Consider the following 25152-nt stretch of genomic DNA (forward strand, 5'->3'; position numbering starts at 1 on the left):
GAACCAGTGGCGTAGCCATGAATGGGCAGTTGCCCACCCAATTTGGACCCAGGCCCACTCAACCAGGAGCAATGCCGTCATAGGATCCGGTCCCCGTTGACCCAGCTGCTCCCCGGTCCTCCTCCGCCTGGGCTTAAAATGCTGTCAGCCCGGGCAGAACGCGGCAGGACAGTTGGAGTCAGCAGCACCGGTATGGTCTCTTCTTCTAGCCCCCCCCCCCCCCCCGCAGCCCGGAATCGGAAGTGGTGAGCAGCGAGTGCATGCGTGGGAAGAAGAGACCATGCTAGTGTGGTCAGCTTTGGCCTGAAGAACAGAAGAGAGGCGCGGCCTGAAGAATGTGCAGCTCGGAGGAAAATGAAGAAGATCGTCAACCCCCGCCGCCGATGGGACTCCTCCTCCACGAGGGCTGAAAGTGAAGTAGTTTGCTGCTGCCTTTAGGGTTGGATGTGGTGGAGGCTGTTGCTGCCGCTAGTTCGCACGGGGGGGGGGGGGGAGGAGGGAGCGATTGAGCAAGCAAATGTGTTGAGATCCTGTGTCTGTGTGAGATAGCATGTATGTGAATGACTGAGAGCTGGTTTAGGTGAGGGAGTATGTGATTGAGAGCCTGTGTGTAAATGAGAGAAAGAGAGAGATCATGTGTCTTTGTGTGATTGAGAGCTGATTTAGATGAGAGAGCATGTGATTATGTGATTGAGAGCCTGTGAGAAAGACAATATGTGTCTGTGTGTGATTGAGAGCTGGTTTAGGTGAGGGAGCCTGTGTGTAAACGAGAGAAACAGAGAGAGCATGTTTGTAGGCATGTGAATGAGAGAGTCTATGTGTGAGAGACAGCATGTATGTGTGTGATTGAAAGCCTGTGTGTGTAAGCGTGAAAAGATAGACAGCATGTGTGTAAATGTGTAATTAAGAGCCTATATAAGTGAGGAGAAAAAGCATGTGTATATGTGAGCGATTGAGAGCCAGTGTGTGAGAGAGAGAAGGAGAAAGTTGCAAGCAAACCATCCCTCCTGCTAATTCAAAACCATTTCAGGGCACCTGGATATCAAACATTCTCAAGTATACAGTGCAAAACATTTTTGTATCCTTTTTATTTTCCTTACTGGGTCTTTGTGTCTGCTATTTTGAAATATTTTATTGGTATCTAGACCTTTTTTATATGATTTTTTAATTATTGGATATTCCATTCATCAGCTGTTTTGAAATAATCTGTTCTTTTTGTTAATATAGTTTTACTGCTACTGATTTTATATTTCTTGATTTGTTTTATAAGGACTGGTGATGTTTCTTTTTTTCCTTTGTTACACTTCTTACAGAGACTCTGGCTTGTTGCGGTTTCCAGTTCAGTTTTTGTCTGCATGCTTCTAGTTATGCGTTTTGGTCTCTTTATTCTTTGTTAGGTGAGGGTCAGCACATGTGATTCAGGCGAGGTTTTCTGCTGCTGTGTAGTTTCTGTGTAGGGCTCTATAGCAGCCTGGCTTGGTCCGTTTTCCTAATAGGAGATATATTGGTGTCTTAAGGCCTGGTGTAATATTTTCAGTGTTGCCTTTTCTTAGGTAAGGTGGTTACTGTTTAAGTGCTGGAAATTGGTGCTGTTTTGGTGTGGGATGTTTACTATTTATGCAGTTTCTGTTCAGACAGAATATGTATCTTTCCTTATGTCATTCTTAACAATAAAAATAATACTGGACCTTTATGTTTTATTTCCTCCATGAATTATAATGAGCAGTGTGTCACACATGTGAGCATGGTCTGTCAGGTGTGTCACGATGGGGAAAAAGGTTGAGAACCACTGCATTAAAGAGTCAACATGGACAGGAAGGGGCCAGACAGGTCGCCATAGGATTCCATCCCCACGGTGACAGAAGTAGGACTTTGGCTGTGCCTAATGAAAAAGCCCTGTGTGTGTGTGGGTGAGAATGGGAGCCTGGGTGCGCGTCTCTGTGTGCATATGAATGGGAGCCTGGGCGGGGGGGGGAGAGAGTGAGAGCTTGTGTGTTAGGGAGTGTGAGAGAAAGCATGTGTGTGTGTGTGTGTGTGTGTGTGTGTGTGTGTTTGAGGGAGGAAGGGAAGAAGACAGTAGAAGAAGAGAGACACTGAAAAGGATTAGGAAATGAGTGACAAGGTAAAAATGGGAGAAAGAGACCAGGACCAACTGATTAGAAAAGGCAAAAACATCAGACAACAAAAGTAAAAAAAATATATATTTTGGGATTTTAGGAATTGGACTGTGCCATCTTTGGGAATGTGGATTTCTTATATTTTTTAATTTGGCTCTTTCTTCAGTATTCCACTGTTCAGAGTCTAGTTTCTCGGGCTTTCTATTTTGGTTTTGTCTGCGTGTTTCTGTTTCTAATTTGTAGTCTCTTATTTCTATATTAGGTGAGGGTTGGTCTCTGTTTTGCCTGTGTGTGTGTGACTGAAGTGCAGTATTTCTGCTAGCGTGTAGTTTCTCTGTAGTAGTCCAGCTTGTTCTGTAACTCTGATAGGTGATATATTAATGTTCTAGGGTCTGGTTTAGTATTTGCATTGCTACTTTTTCATAAGGTTGCTGTTATTTGAATCCTGAGAGTCAGTGCTGTGACTGTATGGTATGACAAGGTTCTAGATGTTTCTTTGCAGGAGTTTGTATGACTTCACAAAATAGCAGTGGAGGGATTATTTTGCTGAGGTGACACCAGAATTTGAATATTCTTTTTTACATGTTAACATAAGAAAATGCCATACTGTGTCAGACCAAGGGTCCATCAAGCCCAGCATCCTGTCTCCAACAGTGGCCAATCCAGGCCATAAGAACCTGAAAAGTTCCCAAAAACTAAGTCTATCCTATGTTACTGCTGCTAGTAATAGCAGTGGCTATTTTCTAAGTCAGCTTAATTAATAGCAGGTAATGAACTTCTTCTCCAAGAACGTATCCAATTCTTTTTTAAGTCCAGCTACACTAACTGCACTAACCACATCCCCTGGCAACAAATTCCAGAGTTTAATTGTGCGTTGAGTGAAAAAGAACTTTCTCCGATTAGTTTTAAATGTGCCACGTGCTAACTTCATGGAGTGCCCCCTAGCCCTTCTATTATCCAAAAGAGTAAATAACCGATTCACTTTTACCCGTTCTAGACCTCTCGTGATTTTAAACACCTCTATCATATCCCCCCTCAGCCGTCTCTTCTCCAAGCTGAAAAGTCCTAACCTCTTTAGTCTTTCCTCACAGGGGAGCTGTTCCATGTGAATTGTCCTAGCTGTGCTCTGCACCTGTTCTGATGTTAAATGCTGTTTTATTGTAGTTATGATGATTTCTGGCTTTCTGCAAAGAGGATTCTTGAAACAGTTCATTCATTTTTGTTTTATTACATGATTGGATCTGATTGTTTGTTTTCTTTGCTTTTTACATGATATACTTGTGCATTTATAAACTGCAAAAAATATAAAATTAATTAATACAGATTAATAAGGAATTTTTAATGCTGGTAAGTGCTGGAAATAATTGAGGTAAAATATTTTAAAGTTTCTTACATGATGCAGTATGGCTGTTACAAACTACTTAGAAAGCCATTGTAGGGTGCAGTATATGGCATTATTTATCAATAAGAATACAACTAGTAGGTCTCACACCTGCATGCCTATAGCCCACCCGTTAACCTTATGCCCACCCAAAAAATCAATTCTGGCTATGCCACTGACTTGAACTGGCATCCAAGTAAGTTTATCTTTATATGACTTTCAGCATATTGTATAGCACTCAAAATGTGATTGATATTTGGTTGTCCCAAAAATTATATTAGCCAGGAGAAAATACCAAGAAAGGTTCTAGTGTTGCATGCTGGCACTCATGCAATTACATTTTCTTTTATTCTCTATCCATGGGATAAATCATTGAAAAATGAGGCTCGTGATCTTGTTTGTGCTGTGAGCTGACCTGCCTTGATTTGCAGTGATTTCCTTGAAAGCAGCATGTACTGATATTAAAAATGAGACTTGGCTCTTTAATGACCACATCTACAGTACATTCTCCTGTACAGCAAGTGATCTTATATATTTTCCTTTAAATTTTTTTTTTTTTTTTTACCATAGTGCATAGTGAGAAGTAATTTGGAGCTCTTTCCTGTGCCAGTGGACGAGTAGTCCACTAACATCACTTGTCCAACAGCACAAGTAATTAGCCCCAGCCTGCAGAGCTTGAGAGCTTTTATTACAATATCTGACATATTACTGCAATGCTCGCTTAATCTGTTCCCGCTAGGAAGAATTCTCTGTAAACTCAGGAGTGTGTAAAGCTTGTAATTTATCACCAGTGTTTAAATAAACCAGCCATAATCACAGTGCAAAAGATTGCAGCACTGTGCAGGGGAATTCATTTCATCAGCTGAGCCAGTTTGAAGCTGTTAGAAGTGGCAAAGCTTTGAAGGGTGTGTATACTCTTATTATAAGTTGCTAATCTATTTGTTTTCAAAGTTGTTAGTAATACTTTGAAGTCATGTTCCTTTTCAGTAATAATCCTGCTTTATCAGAAACTTAGAGGCCAATATTCAGGAGACTGTTTAGTGGATAAGTTATCCGGCTAAAGTTAGCTGGGTAACTTGTCCAGTATAATCAGCGGGATAAACATTCCACTGATTATTTTTGTTTAAAGTTATCCAGCTATATAAGCTGGTAAAATATTTTAAAGCTATATAAGCTGGATAACTTTAACCCTAACCATCCATTGGTTGAATATGGTTGGTTAGACCTAAAGTTATCCAGCCTCGTGTGACCAGATAACTAACTACGTACATAAATATATTCAGAGATATCCGGTACATAGCTTCCGAGCAGATCTAAAGTTATGGAGCTAACTTACAGGGTCATTTATCAACTCGCATTATGGCATTTTCGCATGCGTTAAGGCGCTATTTTGCATGCAAAAACGCCTTAATGCATGCGAAAAGCACCATAACGCGATGCTAATTTTTAAAAAGGGAGGGAATGGGGCAGAGTCAGGAATTTTGTGAAAGTGGGCTGGCTTCACGAAGCCATAACACACGATATTGCAGAGTTTTAACACCGAAACTACCTACACCTTTTTCATTGGTGTTAAGCTGTGCGATGTCATGCAATATGCCCATAACACGAATTGCAATTTTTTCACAAATTCCATTTTGGGCTGGGAAAGGCCTGAGAGAGAGCGAGTGAAAGAGAGAGAATAATGTGTCTACATTGCTCAACATTTGTTCATAATACATCAGTTTCATAGCACATTGCTTATTTGACACATCTTCTGTCTGAACCACAACTACCATGTGTATAGCCACTTTGAGATGGAAGTAGATAGGGTGGAGATGTTTGAATTTGTTTAAGATGCAAGTGATGTGACCCTTTCCCCACCCAACTTCTGCAGAAAGTGAATGTGATAATTGTTTTTTCCCCCTCTTCACAGCCAAAACCCTGCTGGTTGTATCTGATGGTGCATGAAGTATCGAGCAGCCTGAATGTTCTTCTTCACAAATTTTCAAATACATCACAAAACTATTCCATTATAAGTAACCTCACAATGATACTCCAAGGAATCAGGATTTGTCTCCAAAAGCAGCGACTTGATCAAAGGGTAATGTTTCTAAACCTTGTACTATAATCTTTATGCATTGTTCTACTGAGCTACAGAATTATTTTAAGCACTTTAGTTTTGCAGAACTATTAATTGTATTTTTAAATTTTAGTATTGAGGTCAACATATCTAAAACAATGCACTATATGAATAAAGATTGCATTTAACTATTTAAGTGTGTGATTCACGAGCCATTATATATTGGGTCTAGACAAAACAAGCACTAGAGCTTCCTCTGTTTGGATTCAGTTTGCCACAGGGATTCTTAAACCTGATCTATTGATCCCCAAACCAGTTGCATTTTCAGGATATGCATAATGAATATACATGAGAAGAATTTGCATACATGGTATATGCAACTATCCTGTGCATTCTTAGTATGAATAACCTAAACATACAACTGGTTGTGGGGGGACACTAGGACATTTGTAGGAAGACCTGGTACAGCATCTTCTCATTTCATAAAACAAAAAGAAAATAGAGGAGCTACATAGCACACACTGCAGTAATCTGCATTTCCTGAGAATTTACATCTCTAAGGTTAGACAAGGCATACCTACTTATTAAGAAAGATACTGAGGTTTATATTCAGACATGGATAGCAAAGTTAGGGGGTCATTTTTCAAAATGCGATAAGGCGTTTTCGCATGCGAAAAGCCCTGTTAACGCATGCGATCGCACCATATCGTATGGTGCGATGCAAATTCAGAAAATAGGAGGAGTTAGGGGTGGGTTAGCCTGTCTGCGAAGAGCTATTGCACAGCCGTAATGCTGATTTTAACTACACCTCTTTCAAATGTGTTAGCTGCTGTGACCATGTGGTAATGTTTCATTGCCATTTGTAATGTCACCTGCAGAGCCTTAGAGAGAGAGAGAGAGAGAGAAACTAGACATAATATCATGGCCCATAGGCAGGTATTTGTATCCCTATGGTAGGCCCACCTAGTAACTCGAGGTGGGGATTAGGTAAGAGTGTAGGGGGTTAGGGGCCACTTTGACATTCTACGTGACACCTACGAACAGAACAGTGGTCTCTTGTGAAGATTTGCTGGCCTTCGGAGTGAGGAAACTCACTCCAAGATGAGATTTGGGCAAGGTTCTCTCAGCCTAGCTTGAACATCAAGCTAGGCTGAGAGAACCTTGCCCAAATCTCACTCCAGCGTTAAGAAAGCGTGCGGGCAGCCTGCGCACCGCCCTGCATTGGGAGGGAATGCTGAACGCCCTCATGCGCACGCAGTTTCCTTGCGAAGGCGCTGAACTGTGAGCGTGCATTCTCGAACACTCACTTGGTGAGCGTACAACTCTCTGCTTGCATCGTCAGCAAGGTTTGTGCTCGCAAAATGTTCGTTCAAGAGCAGGTAATCCTGTGAGTTCAGGCGAGTGCACCATTCTGCCCCGGCCTCGTTTTATGGCATTCAGAGAAGCCGTTCAGCTTGCACTGCTACAGGCTGCCTCCTCAGGATCATCTCCTGTGCGTCTCTCTTAGCAACGATCGCTCCCCCCTTAGCATCCATGGCCCCTGGCAGGAGAAGCGTGTTTTTACTTAAGGTAAATTTTTCAAATATTTTCTGTTCAGAATTGCTTTCTTTGCTGGCCAGAATTCAGGGCTCATGAACACAGGTTTCTGGAATGAGCCCTACCGCATGGATCCTGGCCCAGGATCGGCACTGCAAGGATCAGACTAGGTATGGGCGGGGGGGGGGGGGGGGGGGGGGGGGGGAGGGGCAGGAATATAAAGCGGGGGAGGAGAAGGGGAAATCCCGCAAGATCATAACCCTGGTCTGGATTGAGCTGAAAGTACAGAAGAGCAGGAAGAAACAGCTACCTAAAAAAAATGAATTGCTTTCTTTCTGATGGTTGGGTGGATGAATTATTGTCTGCTTTTTCCTTTTGGAATGGGAGGTTAGTAGCTGTGGTGTGTTTGGTTTTAGAATTGCTGATATGCAGGATGAGAGGGTGGTCCCTGATGGGGGTTGATATCTGGTCATAAAGACATGGGTTACATTTTCTTTGCCACGTCTTACTGGTAATAGTTGGCTTCATTTCCTCAGCCTTGTCTTCTTTTTTGCTGGCTGGTTGAACTCATCCCCCCATCAAGCTGGCAGAGCAAAGCTATGTATACAGCGGAAAACAGCCTTGGATCTGTCTGGCAGTACAAAATACTTGCTCTAGTCTCTTAAAGCAACAGTACCGCACTGTAACTGGGAATTGGTGCTTAAGGCAGTAGTACTAGTTGGATTCTTCCAAGTATGAATTTGTTCAACCCTTAACATATTGTTACCTCTTTTGGTCTTTCTCCTAGATCTTCTTCCTTAAAAACAAAAAAACCGTATTTGAATCTAAGGGAGTTTGACACCTATTCTGACCATATCTCTCATTTGCTCTTTTTTGAAAATGTTTTTTCTCCGAGTCCGTTCTTCTGCTGTTTGTTTTGCGTAAATCTGTCTGGTGCCCTCATAGGTGTCTCGATAAGGATCAAGTGAAACTCCCCTGGCTTACTTGGATTCCTGGTGGCGGCAGTGCCCCCGGCAGTGGGAGACCATTTGAAAACTGAGCTCTAATAACTCCTTAAGAGTGAAATAAAAAAATATCTGAATGAGCACAGATGATTGTTTTCGTTTTCATTGCCTGGTGAATTATCTTTATACTTTGCAGCTTCTGCATTTAAGTTTGTTGTATTTACTTAGTACAGCACCACTGAATCAACGACTCCCTGCATATATACCAGTTAAAAAGTAAGCTCCTGACCCTAATAATAATCCATAGTTCTGAATTTGGAAGACTCTTGATTAAATAACCGCTGATTTCTTTCACTTCTCCTTCGGTCTCTGTCATGCATTTCATCGCACACGATCGATAGGCTTTGTATTCATATCCCATTTCTATTTGAAATTAGTAGATGCTGGTTTTCTTAGCAACTGTAGGCTGTATTGAAATTGTTCGTCCAAAGGAATCCTTTTCCAGATTCAGAATTTGGGGCAGGACTGGCTTGAGACGAATTTGCTGAACTGATGCATAAAATGCAGATAAGGCGTGACGCCCCTGACGTTCGCCGTCGGCGGCGAGGATTTCACGGAGTGTTAAGGGGGAGGGGGGGGGGGGTGGATTTCGGTATCCCCAGGCCTGCAGGCTCATTTTCAAAGGTGAACTCCCTGCCAAGCTTCCTTTCAAAACTCAGACCTGCCGAGAAGCCACGGCTTTGCGCCTGCTATTTGTGTGGGTGGGGTCCGCAGAGATCCCCCCCCCCCCCTTGGGAATGCCCCTTCCTCCCATGGGTAGAAATAAAGGTCTGCACGCTGTGCACGTGCACTGTGATCCGCAGTAAGGCTGGGCAGTTTTCAAAAGTCTGGGGTTTTTTTACATTTATTCCCCCCCCCCCCCCCCCCCCCCGGGAAAGCATGCGTTTGCCCAAGTAGAATCTCTTTGAGTTTGACCTCCTCGTACCTAACACTGCTGAAGAATGCAAAACTGATTCAAAGCAATGCTGCAGGGCGGTCTCTCGGGGAGAACCAGAAATCGTTCAGGCTTAGACCCTTCCCGGGCACGGCAGAGCAGAGCACTTTCTGTCATGCTAATGACAATACAAACCTTCCCCACCCCTTCTGCATCTCATAGAACTGGCATGGGTCACAGATTTCACTGCCAGTTTAAAGTCATTACCGGTTATTCTTAAATCACATTATGCTAAACAGTGCAACCTGTTGAACACGCTGTAACACAAAATTGGCCGTTTCTCATAAACCTTACACGATGTACAAATTTCGAAGTAATATCCGTGATCAGCATCAAAAAATCTATTTGGAACACCAAAAAGCCTGAAGGAAACAAAAACTTTGTTTACCAGTGTTATCTAAGAGTAAATAACTGATTTACATTAACTTGTTCAAGACCTTTCATGATTTTGTAGACCTCTATCATATCCCCCCTCTGTCGTCTCTTCTCCAAACTGAACAGCCCTACCTCATAAGGCAGCTGTTCCATGCTACTTATCATTTTGGTCGCCCTTCACTGCACTTTCTCCAGTGCAACAATATTTGTTTTTTAGATGCAGCGACCAAAATTGCACACAGTATTCAAGATGTAGTCTCACCATGGAGCAACATAGAGGCATTATGACATCCATTGTTTTATTTTCTATTCTCTTCTTAATAATTCCTGTTTGCTTTGTTGATCGCCACAGTACACTGAGCTGATGATTTCAATGTATTATCCTATCCACTATGATGCCTAGATCTCATTCCTGGTTGGTAACTCCTAAGATAGAACATAACATTGTTCTATCTTAGGAGATATGCATCACTTTGCTCTTGTCCACGTTAAATTCCATCTGCCATTTGGAAGCCCAATCTTCCAGTCTCTTATGGTCCTCCTGCAATTCATCACAATCCGCTTGAGATTTAACTATTCTGTATAATTTTGGGTCATCCGCAAATTTGATTACCTCACTGCGTCTCAACACAAAATCTCTCCTCAGGGGATACACCGGTTCTTTTTTCATGCCTGCAAATTCTTCCCTCTGTGATCTGCTCTGTGATCATTGCATTTCAGCCCTTGGTTGAGGTGATGGACTGTGACTTCCTTTGGAGTCCAGTTTGCAAGCAGCCTGAGGTATCTGGTGTGTGATGTCTATGCCCCGGTCCTTGCCAGGCCAATGAGCAAGTCTGAGCTCTCATTATGGCAGTGTGCAGTCATGCCACTATGCTATCAGTCTGCCTCATACTGTGCTTGCAGCTGCACAAGCAGAACTACTCTGTGTCATCGATGGATTTTGTACACTTAACAGTATTTCGCCTCCTGGCGAAGCAATTTCAGATATTAGAGGATTGTATAAAAAAGCAGTGACCATCTCAGACCTTAGCTCTGATCCTAACCTTATTTAACCCAGCATGGGGAGTCTCTCAAAATATGCCACGTGATGTATGGCAAGTCATTTTGATTCATAAAAATTCGTCACAATTTCGGATAAGAGATAAAATGTTGATGCTGCACCTTGGAAATGTCCTCTGAATCTAAATTTATTGTGTAAATAAGAAATGGTTGTTGCTGTAGGCGTATTGATTTATTTTGCATGCAAGCCATGTGCTTTTTTTCTTTGCTTTTTCTTTTTAAAGGGTGAGAGGAAGGGGTCAAATGTTTGTTTGCTTTTCTAGCTGGGGTCATTCCTAGATTAAATCTGACTTAACCCATCCCAAAGATTCTAATCTGTATAGATTTATATTGTGTTTTTCTGGATTGTCCCTTGAAAGATAGCAGAATGTCAGTGACCCAAGCAGACACCTAATTGTCCCTTCAACTTGTTTTTCTGCAATTTTTGAATGCAGTTCTTGGCCTACCTGATATCACCTGCCTGAGGAGGCAGTTGCTTGTCTGTGCTAAGGAATTTCAAATAAGTGGCATGGATCTGATTCAGCTGTAAACCCTGGCATGCAAAATTCTTTCCAGGTATCAGTCCTGCAAGGGCTGGTCAAGCAGGCTGGAATCATTAAAGTATTATTGTGTAGGCTTTTCCCATTTTGTAAATCAAAAGTTGCTTCCTTCTTTTAGGCTTCCAGTTCATTCAAACCCTACTCCAGCTGTGATAAAGACTCCTATGAGCGAAACATTTTTTCCTTTAGACACAAAATGGGAGAGAACCATTACGCGCATAACCCTTTGAAAATCTACCCCTGCGTGCGCCAAGGCTATTTTGCATAGGCTCGGCAGAACGCGCAAGCCACGGAACATGCGTATGTCCCAGGGCTTTCAAAAATGGGCGGGCTGGGGGTGGGGGCGGGGGTCCCGAGTCCTCCGGCACAGCATAGGGAGGGGATTTAGGTAGGGCTGGGGGGAGGGTTAGGGGAAGGGAGTGGAAGGTGGCGGGGGAGCCAAAAAAAAGTTCCCTCTGAGGCCGCTCCGATTTCGGAGCGGCCTCGGAGGGAACGGGGAAAGCCATCGGGCCTCCCCTAGGGCTTGGCGCGCGCAAAATGCATAAGTGTGCACCTCCTTGCGTGCGCCGGCCCTGGATTTTATAACATGCGCGCGTAAAATCGAGTGTACATTTGTACATGCGCGCGTAAGAATAAAAATCTGCCCCTTAAAGATTAGGGATAGACGACTCTGGTCCTTAAATGCCACAGACAGGTCCGTTTTTCAGGATGTTCACAATGAATAAACATATCTCATGCATATTCATTGTGAACATAACCTGTTTGCAGTGCTCGAGGACCAGAGTTGCCTGCCCCTGCTTCAATACATCCACCTTTCAAAATGCCATGGGCCTTCATTCACATTCATCCAGGGGTTTTCTCCATCGTTATTCTTTTGCCCATTCACAGTGGTAGGGAGTAACGGGGTCACAACTCCTCCGGGAATCCCGCATAAGTGTATACTTGAGCCAGTGAGTAAGTGTCAAAAGTTGCTGGGGCTGTGGCCTTACCTGGGGCAGAGAACACTGCTTCTGGTCAGTCCCTTTAAATGTTGAACTTAGATTTAAAACTACAAAAAAAAAAAAAAATTCAAAATTGAAATCCAGAATGGTTAATAGAGAAGTCACTGACAGACATAAATGCTGCATTCTGTGTTGATCAGACTTGGCTCTTTTCTCATACACCCATTAAAATGACTACACCCCCCCCCCCCCCACCTTACCCATTCCCCCTTTAAATCAGCTGCCTGTTAAATGTACTTTTAGCAAAGATACGAGCTAGCAGCAGAGACTTGCACCTGCTTCACCATCTTAATATTTCATGTTGTGGCACGAAGCATTCTCCCATCCCTATGCTGATCATATCTTTATAAATTTATTTTACGAGACTGACATTACACATTGAAAGCACTCTAACAAATGCTTAGGGAGGAGTGAAGCAATAAAACTTTACTGGCACAGCTCCCAGTCTTCTTATTTTAAAAATAATTATGATTAGCTCTGTTTTATGAGATTTTTCACTTTTCACTCAGTATTGTTATGGAATAGTATGGTGAATAAGGTTACAAGCCCAACTGTAGGAAATTCAGATATTTGTTGGACTTTTAATGTGTTATGTCACATTTAAATTGAAAAACATTCCTACTCTGCTGTAGTTTTTCTGTTTTCTGCCAGTGGCAACAAGTAATAGGAGGCCCAATTTATATGTCCAGTATCTAGGTGCATACATTGATTTCATGTGCCAGAAATGATTAAATTGGCCTTTTATCTGCTTTCAGGCTTTCCTGGCACATAAGCAAGCTACCCACGCAGCATGCACCTGGATAACAACAATGACTTGAATTAAGCATGTCTTTGGAAATTGATGCATGGTATGGCTTCATGCCTCTTAAATTCTATGAGCGAACTGTTAAACCCCAGCAAATATCTGGAGTCTTGGCTATTGTTACTCAACTTTCCTTTCTTAGTGTATGTATGAACTGTGACAAGTTAGGTTTTTTTTTGTTTGGGTTTTTTTTTTGAGAATTTCATTTGTCATCCCATAGGAATTCATAGAGGACTATCCTTATTATATAAATGGCTCACTAATTCCACAAGATTTCTTCAGGAATGTGACTAAAACCATTGAAATTTTCAAGGAAATCAAGAAAACAAACTATGACAGTATGTGTATTGTACCCTTGACCACAGAAGTTCCAGAGACAGGTAAGATGGTAGTTGACCCACCTAATACTGTTTGCCTCTGTATTATTTACACCAAAAATAATCCTGGACGAGCCTGCACATTGTGCATTCCAGCCTCCTTGGAATCAAGGTGGCAGGATTGATTTGATTTGTATTCATTCAGTGTCCCCATGCAATTCCAGACCAATATGGAACTTTGAATGAGTTTCACCAAAATGCTGGATGAAGAGACTCTACTCACCATTTCTGGATAACATGGCCCTTATTTGGATGCTCGCTTTAACATCTAACTGAGGGAAAACTTGCTACTATAAAAGTCGCAGATCAAGTGGAAGAGCAATTTGGAGCCTTCTTCATGCCCATCCCTTACCTATTAAGCCAGGCTAATCTGGGATGTCTTGCTGGAAAAGTACAGGCTGCCCAATACTTGAATTACTCGAATTGCTGATCATATACCTTCAAAAGCTATGTTCATATTCCAAATATTTTTAGAGCTGGTATCATATAGTGATAAAAACGCCATCACTCTGGCTGGTTGATTTTTTTAGTCATCTACCAGCTCCTCTGCTGCCATCTTCTCAAACACTTATGTGTATATGCCGCCAGCGTGCAACTGCCTTGTTTATATTTGTGTGTGTATGTGTGTGTGTATATATATTTATATATTTATATATATATATATATATATACAAATAAAAACTTTTGTAGAAGAGACTTTTTGTGCTTATCCTCTTTCTTTTCCAAAGTTCGTCAATAATCTTGCCAATATTTCACATATTTAAGTTCCAAAGTTCTCAAATAATAAAAGTTAAGGCTCGCTGGTTTCCAGTAATGCCCTGGTCTCCAAAAACACCCAACATTGCAGTATTTCGGCAAAATGTATTGCCTGCATCAGGGGTTTCTTTGTAATTGCATTTGGTAAGAACTCTTCACGACATAGACATGCTCGCCAGGTGGCAGCGGAGGGGCTGGTAGTCAATTATAAAAGTGAACCAAACAGAGTGATGGCATTTTTACCACTGTATGATACCAGCTCTATAAATATTTGCAATAAGAACACAATTTTTGAAAGTATATGATCAATAATCTGAGCGGTTCCTTTTTGTGTATTGCATGTTTACTTTTGAACATAGTTTGGCTTCTCTGTGGGTTTAATTAGTCGCCAGTACTTGAAACAAAAAGCCATATATACGAACTCCAATCTCCTTTCAGAATTTTAATTGAACCGAGCTGCAAATGATTTGCAAATATAACAAGAAATGTTGACAATGGAACATGTCTTTGTTTGAAATTTCTCTTGTTGCTATGGTCATTAGAAATGGATAAAATGTGAAATCTTTTCTAGTATTATTGCGACATGGAGGGAATCACTATCTGTACCCCCTCTGCCAGAGGACTGTTGCTGTGATGATTGGGCTGGATAAGAAGGAGATTGTCAGTGGGTAGAAAGTGTTGTTATGCATAGAGACCAGGTGGATGCTTCTGCTTCGAAGTTTCTTGCTATACCTGGGGCAGATTCTCAAAGTGTATGGGGAGACAACCTGTCCAAAAACTCCCCCAGAATAATTCATCAGAGCTGTTAATCACAACAGACTAAAATATATTCTACTGGAGTAGGCTCACTATCACTAAGAATGGCTAGTCTCCCATTCAGTAGCTTAAAAAAATCTGAAATGAATTGGAAGCACAGAGTTTGAACACTGGAATTTACTATCTTGCTTCTGTTTCATGAAGTGCAGAACCATATATACAATATATCTATATATATATATAGTTTTACTAAATCTCTGAATGCTTCTGTCACTGTTCACTTGCTGTGGAATAATCACGCTGTCTTTTTTTTTTCTTCTTTTTAGATTCCAAAATTGCTGCAACACTACCATATTCAAGTGTTCCTTTTCCCTATTTACCCAGTCAACGCAAAGAGAACAGCAGTAATCTACACAGTAAGTCGATCGGTGGATAAAATGTTTGTATAAATTGTGAAGTCATTTTTGTTTTGCTTTAGATTTTCTTTTTAAATATTCTGTCTTTCGGCACTTCAAAGCGGATTACATTCAGTTGCTTGTTTTGGGCTGGATTTACTCAAGGACTGTGGATGGCTTCACAGTCCTTGAGTAAATTGGGCTATTTCATTGCAGTATGCAAACATTCACTATACTGGAGGGCTACACTGGAAATTCATGGCAATAAGAATGGCAACATGACCAATATCATTCCCAAAGTCTTGGATTTGGGGCATGTTTGTATCCTGGAATTCATGTTACCGGGCATGGTAATAATTTTCATCGTATATTGATGGTTCGCCTGGTGAGCGAACAAAAGAACGCGCGGGCGTAGATTTATAAAATCTACCCCTATCTGTCTAGTACAGCACAATTGTTATAGGCAGAATAAATACATTTTAAATAAATACAAGTGGAGAAGCAAACTAATGGTTAGTACAGCAGGCTGAGAACTAGCGTGGCTAGGGCTCAATTCCCACTGATACTCTTCATGGCCTTAGGCAAATCAGCTTCCCTTCTGTTGCTTTAGGTACAAACTGAATGGGCTTATTTACTAAATGTTTTTCCTATTTTGTGTCTGTGGGAAAAATGCTTAGAGGTAGGTATTCAAAAATTAGCTAGCTAAAAAGGTTATCCAGGTAAATATATCTGGCTAATTTAGCTAGGATATTCAGCGGTGCACCACTGTGGATAACTTTTAATTAGCAGGATGTTTGTCCAGCTAACTTTAGACCTGTTCAAAAGCAGGTCTGTCTTCTGTAAAAGGCTAAATATCACCACTTATGGGCATTGGTCCAAGATGGCGGAGAGTTAAGACATGTGTGAGCGTCTCTCTCCAACTTGCCTTAATTGTATTTTGATGCCACATTCTGGCCGCAAGAAGAGAGCAAGGGAGCGGCTAGCTCTGGAGACCCCCCCCCCCCCTTGGCTCAGACGGTCACAGGTCCCATGGACGCTCACATACTCCGAGGTGTTGAGGCTCCTGGCATGAGCTTGCTAGCCGACACCCGGAGGGAATAAGAGTCCGTGGCCGGCTCGGAGCTATCTTTGTCATTCTCGCCAGAGGATAGATGCCCACCCGAAAACCCAATGCAGAGACATGCCGATCAACTGCAGGAGGAACCGGAGGTATCAGGAATGGATGCCTCACGGGAACCTTCTCTGGAGCTCAAGTTGATGGAGGGAAGTATCTCTGCATTACACCATCTGGGTCAGGAGATGGGAGAGGACACAACAGAAGCGATACAGCAATTGAAGAGAAGGGAGTTGCCAGACCGAATTGTTGGAGATCTTGAAAGCCTGGGTCAGCCCTGTGAGCTGGTAAGACCTCAAACCTTTACACTAGAATCAATCTGGGAGGCAATAAAGGAAACTAATAATAACATTTTGCGTCAAATACTAACAACAACTAAAAGTGTGGAACAGTTAGAAAGAAGGATGGTGTCTGTTGAAAAAGAAGTGGTTGGAAACACACAAAAGATACAAATCCTAGAGGTTAAAACAGAAAGTATTAATAACTTACAACTTGAAATGATTAAGGCGAACCAAATACTACTGCAGAAATTAGAGAATCTGGACAATCAGATGTGGGCGAGAAATTTGAGATGCATCAACTTCCCAAAATTGCCATATTTTTACTCCAATCAGACAGAGAGTGGGTATTTAAAAAATATTTCTCCCACCGTACTGAAATGTTTCTAGGTCTTAAAGTACAGATTTTTCCTGACCTTTCGAGGGTGACGCAGAAAAGGCATCAACAATTTCTTTTGTTAAAGTCACATATTTTGGAATTGGGAGGTTTATTTTTGTTGAAATTCCCTTGTAAATGTTTGATTAAGTTTCATGGTAATTCCTTTTTGTTTTTTCAACCATCCCAATTAATTTCTTTTATTACCAGTAAAAAGAATGTAGTGGTTTCTTCCTCCCCAGCAATTTGAATGTATGTTTCTAAAAGTGTAATTAAAGGTCTATCATAAAAGAAAACTCACCCCTATCTATTAATATTTGGATAAATATTTACTTAAGGTTGTGTGAATTTTGGACCATTATGGACCATTAATGATATACAACGCAGCTTGTAATTGAGGTTTCTTTTTCTAGAATTCACTATTGTAGTTTTATTATTATCATAATCTACTAAGAATAGAATGAGTGGAACATAATATATTATGCATTTTGGTTAAATTATTTTTGTCAATTTTGTCCAAGTTAATTGTTAAATGCTGCGAAGTGTATGTATTTCATTTCAAGCTATGCTTGACATATTTTGTAAAAATGATAAATAGAAAATAAAATAAATATCACCACTTACCTTGCTAAGGACTAGATTCATCATTTTTCTGTAATTTTCACATGAATAGTGCCTATGATAAAAAAAAAGGGGTATGGTTAGGAGGTATAGGAGTATAGGAGGGTCAACTAGTAACTCTAGGTGAGATTTTGGTGGTGGTCTAGGGTTTAAGGGCCAGTTTTACATGCACAGTCAGACGTTGAACAGGACAGTACACATCAGTGAAGATTTGATGTGATTTGGAATGAGGAAAGATACACAAAGATGAGATTTCTATAGTTTACTGTCACCCTAGCACTTAGGTAGAGAGTGCATCAAGCTAGGGCAAGAGTGCATGGTAGAAATCTCATCTTTGTGTATCTTTCCTCATTCCAAATCACATCAAATATTCACTGATGAATACTGTTCTGTTCATCTCTTGTGCTCTTCTCCAATCACTCAACGCTACTCCTGTTTTCAGGGATCTATTGAACAGGTCATGCAGCAGACCCACCAGCACATCTCTGAGCTCCCTCAGTATCCTAGGATGTACCTCATTTGGCCCCATGGCCTTGTCCACTTTCAGTTTTCCTAGCTCTTCCCATGCATTCTCTTCTGTAAACGGAGTTTTATCTACCCCATCTTCATCTATGGTTTTGTTAACCAGCAACGGTCCTTCTCCAGGGTCTTCTTTAGCAAACACTGAACTGAAGTATCTGTTTAATATTTCTGCCATTTCTTCATCTCTCTCCACATAGTGCTCCTTGTCACCTTTCAATTTCACTGTACCACTTCGGGTCTCCCTTCTTTCTCTGATATATCTGAAAAATGTTTTGTCTCCTCTCTTTACCTCTTTAGCAATTCTTTCTTCCACCTGACTTTTTGCTTTCCTGATTTCTTTCTTCATCTCCCTCATTTTTAACAGATTTTCTTCCTTGTGTTCCTTTTTTTGAGATCCTTTATACTTCTCAAATGCTGTTCTTTTTGCCTTAATTTTTTCAGCCAGCTCCTTTGAGAACTATATTGGTTTCTTTTTCCTCTTACTCTTCTTTACTTTCCTAATATATAGATTTGTTGCCTTTGTAGTAGCTCTTTCTAATTTGCCCTACTGTTGTTCCACTTCACCCATTTTCTCCCAGTCTTCCAGTTCTTCCTCCAGGTACATCCCCATTTTGACAGTCAGTATTTCTGAAATTCAAAACTTGGATCTTGGTGTGACTTCTCTGTATCCTATTTGCAATATCGAACCATACCGTCTGATGATCACTACTACTCAGGTGAGCCCCTTCCCGAACATCAGAGACATTATCCCCATTAGTGAGTACTAGATCGAGGATTACACCCTTCCTCATGGGTTCCATTACCATTTGTTTGAGCAGAGTACTTTGAAAGGCATCCACTATCTCTCTACTTTTTGTAGATTCTGTAGAAGGGATGCTCCAATCCACATCAGGAAGATTTAAATCTCCAGAACAACACTTCTCCTTTCTTTCCCAACTTTTGGATGTCCTCAATCAGGTCTCTGTCCAGTTCATTCTGTTTGGATTGGAGACCTGTAGATCACACCCGTAAAAATGGAAGCACCATCTTCTCTTTTTAGGACAATCCATAATGCTTCTTCTTTACACCACATCCCTAGCAATTTAGTTGCTTGGATATTGTTTTTGATATAAAGAGCTACTCTTCCCCTTTTCTGCTCTCTCTGTCCTTCCTTAACAAGTTATAGCCCGGGATGGCCACATCCCAACCAAGAGACTCATTGAACCATGTCTCCATAACAGCAACAATGTCCAATTCCGCCTCTAACATTAGGGTCTGCAGGTCTGGGATTTCATTGCTCAAACTACAAGCATTTGTGGTCATAGCTTTCCTGCTGATTTTCCTAGTTGCCTTTTTTGTTGTTTTGAACTGATTGATTTTGTTACTTTGTCTTCCCACTTCCTGTATTGCTTAAGGGTGACGTTCCAATTTCACTGGCCACCTCCTGCCACCCCCACTTCCTAGTTTAAATTTATAAAGCAGTAATATTCTCGAGGGATGTACATTTGTTTTAAAACCAGCTGGCCACGTCTGCTATAATTTAGAAAGAGACTAAGGATAGGAGCATGGCTTGAAAAGATTTGAACAACGAGTATGCGCTCACAAAAGGTTGCTGGGGGTATCGTAGACCATAGTTGTATATGTTCAGTAAGAGAAGGGTTGCCCAAGGATGAATCCCAAATTCCCATAATATTTGGCAAGCAAAAATGTAAGACATTCTGAAGATGTAAAAGAAAAAAACAATCATTAGGTTGTCCCCTCTCTTATTTAATGCAGATCTGTCTTGGTTTGTTGAAGGATACTGTGATATAATGAAGCATTGCTGAAGCTGGCTTGTTACTACTCCTTATGATGAACTGACTGACTGACTATAGGTTTTCTTTTGGTTCTTGAAATAAATTTTTAATACCTTGTACAGCCTTCCCTTGATCATTTATCCAAGTGTTTTAACTGCATGAATTATTGTCATTGTAAAGTGAACACCATTCAACTCTGGTACCCTTTATTTGTTTATTACAATTTTGTGCAATGATACTCTGCATAATTTACTAAAATGTATGTGGATAAGGGGGTACAAGTGGTAAAGCTTCTATGCCTGGCAGCTGAGAAATGTCCTTAGCAGAGTAGACCAGAATAGTTGGGCAGACCTGATGAGTAGGTTGTTCTTTTTTCTGCTATCGTCTAGTGTGTTACAGTGTTTGAACAGTAAAAAATTTAAAATGTTGACTGATGACATGAGCCTGGTTAATAAATAAAAATGCATTGGGGTATTTTGTTTTTTTTTAAGAAAATAAATACTTGTGACCTTAATTGTTCTCCAAGTACAGATAGGGTGCTAATAGCCAGTCCACAACCATGATCTACCTTTAAATTGCTACAAGCACTTGCTTAAAACAGTAGTCCCTGCTTGTTTAGTTTTGATCAAATTGAAGTAAGACACAAGGTGATCTTCTTCCTCCTATGGTTAAATAATCCAGAAAATTCTTTCACTCCCATGTTTCTTAGATTTAATAGAAAAATGCTTCTCATGAATAATTTTTAAGGATTATATTATTTAACTACCTTATGGCTATCCCTTTCCCTTTGTATTTTGGAACTTTTGTTCCTATTGCCTAGCAGGCAAGGAAGAAAAGAGGTCTAGGGAGACAGCAGCCTCCATTCATTTCAATTCCTGAAAATTTATTAATTTGATTTATTTGCATTTGATTACTTGCCCTCCCTACTTAGCTCTGGGCATGTTAAAAAAATACCACATCTGTCTAAAGAACAAAGCATTACAATCAATGTATTCTATTTGACCTTCAAAACATTTACATAAACCTGTTTTAACATTGAATGGAATGTACTTCATACTTGGTTGCAGCTACTGTAATGGTGCAGTGTATACATTATAAGCCCTATGAGGTATGACTTAATGATCTAAATATGTATAACCTAGAGGAGAGGAGGGGACAATAGGAAACAAGACGTTAAAATACCTTAGAATTATAAATAATGCACAAAAGTCAAGCATTATTTCAGTTCAGTGTAAAGGAAGTTTTAGATCAAGAGGTCATTATATGAGCTTAAAAAGGGAGTTGACTCTGGTGTAAGTGACAAAAGGAAGAACATTTTCACAGGAAGGATGGTAGAGGCAAAAAATGCCAGAATGCTAGAAAATATGGATAAGCACAGAGGATGCTTAGTTGTGGGAAGCAAATGGAAAATGGCAATAAAGTAGGATCTGTGATATTGCAACCGGAAGGGAAAACAGGCAGACTAGATGGAACATGTGGTCTATGTCTGCCTTTATATTCTATATTTCTATGTTTTTTAGCCAGTGTTAGTGCAAATACGGTACAAAGAAACCAAGAGAAAGTTTGTAGGCCTAGACCTTAGTGTGACAGAGCAAGGAAATAAAAATTCTAAATGTTAGAATGATAAAAATGATAGAAAGTAATATGGAAAATTTCTTTAGGGGTAAGGAAAATCCTTTCCTTCCTCCTCCATTGCTGACAAATTTGAAAGTCCCCATCCCTGATGACTTGACTGAGTAACATAGCGAAGGTTTTGCCGGGCCTGAAAGCTGAAGCATTTCCCTTGTCTCCTTTAAAAATATCCCTCAGCATTGCTCTTTATGATTGTCAACCATCTTAAGATCATAAGATCTGCCATACTGGGTCAGACCGAGGGTCCATCAAGTCCAGTATCCTATCTCCAACAGTGGCCCATCCAAGTCACAAGTACCTGGCAAGTACCCAAACATTAAATAGATCCCATGTTACGAATGCCGGCAACAAGCAGTGGCTATTGCCTATTGATTAATAGTAGTTTATGGACTTTTCCTCCAGGAACCTATCCAAACCTTTTGTAAACCCAACTACACTAACTGCCTTAACCACATCCTCTTGAAAGAAATTCCAGAGTGTAATTGTCTGTTGAGTGAGAGAGAATTTTCTCCGATTCATTTTAAAAGTACTACTTGCTAACTTCATGGAGTGCCCCCTAGTTCTTGTATTATCTGAAAGAGTAAATAACCATTTCACATTTACCTGTTCAAGACCATTCATGATGTTTTAGACTTCTATAATATCTCTCCTCAGCCATCTCTTCGCCAGGATGAACAGCCCTAATCTCTTTAACTTTTCCTCACAGGGAGCCATCCCATGCCCTTTATCGTTTTGGTCACCTTTCTTTATACTTTCTCTTGTGCAACTATACTTTGGTTTAAGTGTAGCCCTTACTTGACATGGTCAGGAATACATGGCCTCACTGGCCAGAAGTCTTGGATCCAGTCTGGTGCATGACAGCCTGCCCAGGGAGCCGGCTACACAGAAGATGTTTTTGTAACTATTCTGAAGGCACTACTGCTTTCTCAACTAGGGACTAAAGAATGAAAAAATAGAAACTAAAAACCATTAAAGCATACATTTTTAATATTTGTTTTCATTTTCCTTTTGCCAAAATGAGTTGGTTAATGCATGCAATGCCCTCCTGGAAGAGGTATTGAAGACAAGAATGGTAATGGAATTTAAAAGGTCATGGGATAAACACAGAGGATCCTTAGTGGCTAAAGGATAGGAAGAAAGAAAATGGGTACCCTATGTTAAGTGGGGTAACCTGCACAGAGCAGCAGTTACTACCCTGAAAATATTTTAAAAATGTTAAAAACTTTAAAAGAAAACTTGCTGGGCAGACTGGGTGGACCAATTGGGTATTTTTCTTCCAACATTTACTGTTACTGTGGATGCTAACTGGTTGGTTTTTGTCTTTTTTCAAATGGAAATCCAGATGGGGACAAGGTAATCATACTAAAGCTTTGCAAACAGTTTAATGTGGAAAATGCTGCAGGATTTAAGGGGCTCCATATTCAGCCGGCAGATAGCAACTAGTGGTTGCTGAATATCCAGTTACATTCAACACCGCTGGATGGTCTGATAAGTGACTTATCCGGCTATCTATTAGCCAGTCAATTTGTGGGTGGGTAATCGGCGGAATGGGCCAGCGCTACTTAGCCAGATAAGTTATCTGGCTAAGTAGCGATCTTCAGCCTTAGATAGATAACTTATCCACCTAAGTTAGACCTGCTCAATAGCAGGTTGAAACATAGACAGCTAATACTTATCTATCTAAACAGCGATTTCTCCGGGAATATTCAGTAGTATATCTTTGCTGCTGAATATACCATCTAAGAACTAGATTTATCAAATTGCTATAATTAAAGCTAGAATAATGCCTGTGATAGAAAAAGGGGAGTGGTTAGGGTACTTTTTGAGATACTGCATCTCTACCTGGGTACTATCAAGCTAGGGTGAGAGAAGATTGTAGAAATCTCATCTTTGTGAAAGTTTCCTCACTCCAAATCACATCCAATCTTCACGGATGTGTACTGTGCATGTAAAACTGACCCCAAAATCCTAGTCCATCGCTAAAACCTCACCTCAAGTTACTAGATGACCCTCCTACAGCAGTATAAATAGTTGGCTACTAGAAGAGCCTTATAAAGAGTCTCTCTCTCTCTCTACTTAGCTCATGAAATGGAAATATTGTGGGCACAATATATTTAACACATTTTGTGGTAAAATATCTATGCAAAGTGCTAAAATGGCACACATTGTGGTAAGTGACAAATTACCCTAACCATACCCCTTTTTTTATCACGGCACTATTCATGTGAAATTTCTAGCATTTTGATGAATCTAGGCCTAAGTTTGTTATTCCTGATGGAGTGTTGGCCCACTGAAAGTGACACTTGCATGGAAAAGTTCAGCTAATGTTTAAAATATTGTTCTGTTTTCACTTTACCTGACAGAGAAAAAGAAGGAGGTCTGGAACACTTTCCTATATTTTTTTTCCCAAAGTGCAAAAACCTTTCTTAAGACTCACAGTCGCTCCAATTTAAAGGGAGTGCCCTTGCCTTCTCTTTGACCAACCTGCAGCAAAAGTAAATAAAGTTGGGTCTAAGGTAGATGAAAGGCATGGATATCTGTGAGTGGAGTAAGAGACTGGTGGAGCCTGTGTGGTGCCTCCTCCTCCTCCACATTCCGGATATTGTATTGCAGGCCATGATCACTTTTTTTTTTTTAATGGATATTTGCTTTTACAGCAGTTGGTATTGAGGAGAGTGGAGGGAATGTGCTTCCTATTTCTTAATAACTCTCCAGAAGCCGAAACGTATTTGGGTGAATCACATCCAGTATGAAACAGCAGAGCAACTAGCTAGCTGAGTGCAGATGCTAATCTATGTTCTTTTGAATAATTTCTGGCAAATGCAATAGTATAATTGGCCTTTTATACTTGACTTTCAAGCACTTCACCAACAAAATTTCAAAGAATTAAAATATTTATCCAATCTTATGAACAAAACCTTATTTGAAACCTTGCACAAGGCTGTTTTCAGAAAAGACCCAGGAAGATCATAGTGCAATAAAATGTTATTCATTAACCACTCCAGACTCCTTCACACAAGTGTCAGTATTTTTCTGTCTTTATGAGCATTCCAAGTCCAGTGGATGTTTTATTAAATACAGCAGTAACATAGTAAATGATAGCAGATAGTGAGAGATTTAGGTTTTTGTGACTCCTAGATAAAGTTGATGCTACTGCCCCCCATCGACCCAAAATCTAACTCCCAACACTCTGTACAGAACAGGAGGGGGAGGGGCTGGATTAGGGAGCAGAGCTGCTCTTATTTGTTTTTGCTCTGCTTTAAATGTGCTAGCCTCATCCCCTTCCCTTCCTTCCTGGTGGCTGGAGCAGGAAACAAAGGGCTGTTCTCTGCTGAGTGAGCCTTAGAGCAGCTGGCAGGTGGTAAGTCTTCAGCTGGCTTGCTGCCTCCAGATTTGTCCTTCCCTAGGAATAGGCCTTGTGTGCGTGCCTATTGGCAAATCCAAGCTTGATGGGGAGATAAGGACCAGTTGGCCCAGTTGTCTTCCTTTCTGGTCATCTATCAGTTTGGATAGATGAGCATATATGCTCATCTATCCAAACTGTAAATGTTGTTGTATTGATATTTTTTAGTTCCGAGTTTCCTCTGACACTGGCTCCTCTTCTTCCCAGTTTGAGTACCCCTGTTTTATTGTAACTTTCGCTTTCTCCTTGGTTATGCTAATGTTTTCCCCCTGTTCCAAGTGATTATTCCCTTGTACAGGTCCTTGGTGAGGCCTCACCTGGAGTACTGTGTTCAGTTCTG

At 40.8% G+C, this 25152-nt stretch overlaps 1 protein-coding gene across 1 annotated transcript in view; it reads left to right on the plus strand.

Moving 5' to 3' along the window:
• KITLG (KIT ligand) overlaps window positions 1-25152 on the plus strand; it is a 192916-nt gene that overhangs the window by 147047 nt on the left and 20717 nt on the right. Inside the window, exons 4-6 of the mRNA XM_029601649.1 lie at window positions 5411-5578; window positions 13028-13187; window positions 15023-15112. Coding sequence (XP_029457509.1) covers window positions 5411-5578; window positions 13028-13187; window positions 15023-15112 — 418 coding nt within the window. The remainder of the gene's footprint in view (window positions 1-5410; window positions 5579-13027; window positions 13188-15022; window positions 15113-25152) is intronic.

This window comes from Rhinatrema bivittatum, chromosome 4 (genome assembly GCF_901001135.1).
Source record: "Rhinatrema bivittatum chromosome 4, aRhiBiv1.1, whole genome shotgun sequence".
NCBI lineage: Eukaryota > Metazoa > Chordata > Amphibia > Gymnophiona > Rhinatrematidae > Rhinatrema > Rhinatrema bivittatum.